General features: G+C 34.8%; 1 protein-coding gene across 1 annotated transcript in view; it reads left to right on the top strand.

Moving 5' to 3' along the window:
• The first annotated feature begins 6 nt into the window (after positions 1-6).
• The window catches only part of LOC100635196 (DNA-directed RNA polymerase I subunit RPA49-like), a 7,674-nt gene continuing 4,068 nt past the window's right edge, over positions 7-3,612 (top strand). The window contains exons 1-5 of the mRNA XM_019999783.1: positions 7-36; positions 489-722; positions 1,576-1,671; positions 2,498-2,597; positions 2,720-2,856. Coding sequence (XP_019855342.1) covers positions 18-36; positions 489-722; positions 1,576-1,671; positions 2,498-2,597; positions 2,720-2,856 — 586 coding nt within the window. The 5' untranslated portion in view covers positions 7-17. The remainder of the gene's footprint in view (positions 37-488; positions 723-1,575; positions 1,672-2,497; positions 2,598-2,719; positions 2,857-3,612) is intronic.

Raw genomic sequence — 3,612 nt, 5'->3', positions numbered from 1 at the left:
ATACTGATATATTTCATATGACACCTTATATCAAAGGTATGGTAGACTCTGTAGCCAGCCATCAGTAGAATACATGTATCTATTAATGATTGTATATTCTATATAGGCCCATGGTTTTTTCTAAAAAATGGCTCTGAAATCACCCCCAATTTTTATTATGTTTTTTGATACATATTGATGTCCTTTTGCTACATAGCAAGTTTGAGCTGATTCAGATTCAACTTTTCGAGTCACTGCCGTTTTAAAAAAATGAGCCAATTTCTGAAAAATGCCCAAGGCTATAGCCCATGGTTTTTTCCAAAAAATGGCTCCGAAATCACCCCAAGTTTTTATTACATTTTCTGATATGCATTGATGTCCTTATGCTACATAGCAAGTTTGAGCTGATTCCAAATTTGACTTTTCGAGTTATGGCCTCCTTCCCATTAATTTGTACGTGTACATGTATTAAAGGCAATAATATTGATGCATGTCCTTAATCTCTACAGGTAAAACTGATACTCCAGTGACTGATCCTAATCCCTCCAAGCGTAAGTCCATATCCAAGGAAGAGTATTCTGAGGGTCTTGAAAAAGTGATGATGTCATTCGGTAGCTCTCGGGCAAAGAAAGCGTGGTCAGCAGCTAAGAGGAATCATATAGACTCACTGAGATTGGAGGAGACACTAGCACCTGCTGTGAGTCATATTGAAACTGAAATGGATAAGACTATGAACGAACTAGGTATGATAGGAATTAAGTTGTACCTACTATTATAGGAGGGTTGTATTAATTTATTGTTAACAAGAACTATTTGGAAAATTAAATTTAGTTAAACTTCATGCCTGAATCATTATTTGCAGACATCTACATGTACCATATAGTGGTTTTTTTGAGGATAATAAATTTCGCAAATGACCCGTATCTGGAAATTTGCGGAATTAACTTTCGCGAATTTCTACTAATCTGCCATCTTGTACTGTATTAAATTGATTTTCAAGGAATTTAATTTCGCGAATCACAAAAAAATCCGCAAAATTCACGAAATTTGTTATCCTCGAAAATTTCCCGCTATACAGTACTATGGCCCATATCACAAAATTAATGTCCCCGTCAGTATAGCCAGAGCATGTAATGTGTAAACGGCAGATACCATATACCTGGAAAATTTGGCAGTCTAAAACTTTGGCGGTTTTGCATCAAAACTGCCTAAATATAATATTGACGGTCATTTATTTTGGCGGTTTACTATCTTGTCTTTTCTTTAAGCACTCTCAGCTCTTCTTAAAGCTGCTCCTTAGCAGTCCTTGCCCACAGTCTTGACTTTGTGACTGAAATAGTGAGAAATACTGCCATTTTTTGGTATAATGAACCCGCCCATAATAATTGAAATTATTATTGTCGGTTTTATATTGAACCGCCAATCCGCCAAATTTAATTCTCCGCCAAATTTTCCGGCTATACGGTATTATTTTTAGTGAAATATAAACTCATCAAGAAGACCAATGTGTACATGTACATCAGTACAGTATGTAGTTCTTTTAATTACTCCATTACTATTTATTTCATTTCTGTGTATTATTGTATTCAATGTTAGATGATGTTCCTGAGCAGGCAGTACAGACTAATCCTTACCTGCCAGTGTGTAATACTGATGCTGCTACTCCTGATGAAGTATATCTACTTAATGACCGTGAGTTAGTGCTTTTGATCAATGCATTACAGTACCGTATAGCGGGTTTATTTTGAGGATAACAAATTTCACAAATTTGCAGATTTTTGAAGATTTGCAAAATTAAATTCCTTGAAAATTAATTTAATACGGTACACAATGGCAGAAAATTGGCAATTTGCCAAAATTAATTCTGTGAACTTTCAGATACAGGCCATTCACGAAAATTATTATTCTCGAAATAAACTTGCTATAAGGTTTTTTTTTTTTAAAGAAAAAGAATCTTTATTAGAAAAAGAAAACAGCACAAGTAGGGGACAAAATGAATTAAGTTAGAGAGAAAATAAATAAAATAAAATAGGTTAGGTTGGGACAAAAAGAATAAGATAAAATAAAATAAAATAAAATAAAATAAATCTAATGTGCAACACTGAGTTGAGCCTCAGATGTTGCTCGGATGAAGTCACAAGAGTCAATGGACATGTGTCTATAACGAGACCGACATCCCCGAAGACACCTTATAGCAGAGCGGATGATTGAAAATGAATACCGGCATTTTGTGCTTTTATATTATTATTATTACATGTTTGTTGTTTTATTTTTGTTCCTTTTTATTTGTGGAGGTTGGACCCGCTTATAAAAATTACATTAAAACTTGTTGTATTATAAAAGAAAACAATTTTTTGTTATAATAATAATAAACAGAGTTCAGCTAATTCACCCACTCATCTTTCTTAATTGATTTATTTCTCTCCCTCACTCTATACCTGTTTCACTTCTACCTGTCACTTAACATTATTTTCTCTCTGTCTCTCTCTCTCACTCACTCTCTCCTTCTCTCTATTAGTGATTAGTACAGAAGAGATGAAGCTATTGAAATCAACTGCTACATCACTGATTGAAGGGAAGACAACACTTGCTGGCACTTTAGTTAAAGAAGAGGAAAGGTATGCATGAAACGGACCATTGTACGCCATTAACTTCTATACATTTTATGTACCACCAACCACTATTGTATATTTAATTATAGATTGTGGAATTATTATTATTTCTTTGCATCACAATTTAGGTCTCAGTTTCTTCTCACTAATTTTTCTATGGCCAGTTCTAGTACAGTCAGACCTGTTGAGCTGGTTTCCATGTTACTCTACTGTGACTATCTCATTACTCTGTATAAATCTTCACCTAAGACTGTCCAGCAATTCGGTAAGCATCAGACATGTGTCATTAACATAATACCATTACTGATGGGTAAGTAAGAGTAGAACTACAAATCTACAATACAGTACATGGCATTTGGAACAACTTTAGAACTTAACTAACCCAATCTAATGGTATAGGCACCCACAATTTTACATTCAAGCATAATTGTACATTATTTTGTTTATTTCTGAAGCCATTAAATTAAATGGATCCAATTTGTTTGCTTAGCCAATTTTTGTTTCATCAGGTCCCCCACTGTTTATTAGTGTGGGCTCATGTGTGTATTAATATATATACATGTAATTGAATGCTTAATGGATGTTATTTCCCTCATCCATCATGCATGACTCTGCCTTAGTACTAATAGTGCATATACTAAGTGTATTTTAATAAACATCAGGAGAGTGGCCATTAAGACAAAAGCACAGTACTGTTGAGGACTGCCAGTAAACTAAAGGATCAATGGATAGGTTCATCAATGACGTGTATTATCGATCACCTCCTGATCAACCACGTGGACCACATCAAGACGTTAATGGATATGAACTGGTAGATCTCAGCATAAAGACAAATGTACAACCAATAAAAGCAAAGCCAAAGGATAAGCGTGCAAAAAGAGATGCGCGTGCTTCAAAGAAGCCAGCATGGAGCAAGCCAGTCATTGTCCTCACTGTACTCTTGAGTTTAATCCTAGCACTGCTGGTTATTATGCTTTGCTTGATAATAGCTGTGATAGCTGTGATACCAGCCAAAGATGAT

This window comes from Amphimedon queenslandica, unplaced genomic scaffold (genome assembly GCF_000090795.2).
Source record: "Amphimedon queenslandica unplaced genomic scaffold, v1.1 AMPQUscaffold_13239, whole genome shotgun sequence".
Lineage (NCBI taxonomy): Eukaryota > Metazoa > Porifera > Demospongiae > Haplosclerida > Niphatidae > Amphimedon > Amphimedon queenslandica.
The sequence above is the reverse complement of the archived record's forward strand: the minus strand, read 5'-3'. Positions and strand labels throughout refer to the sequence as shown.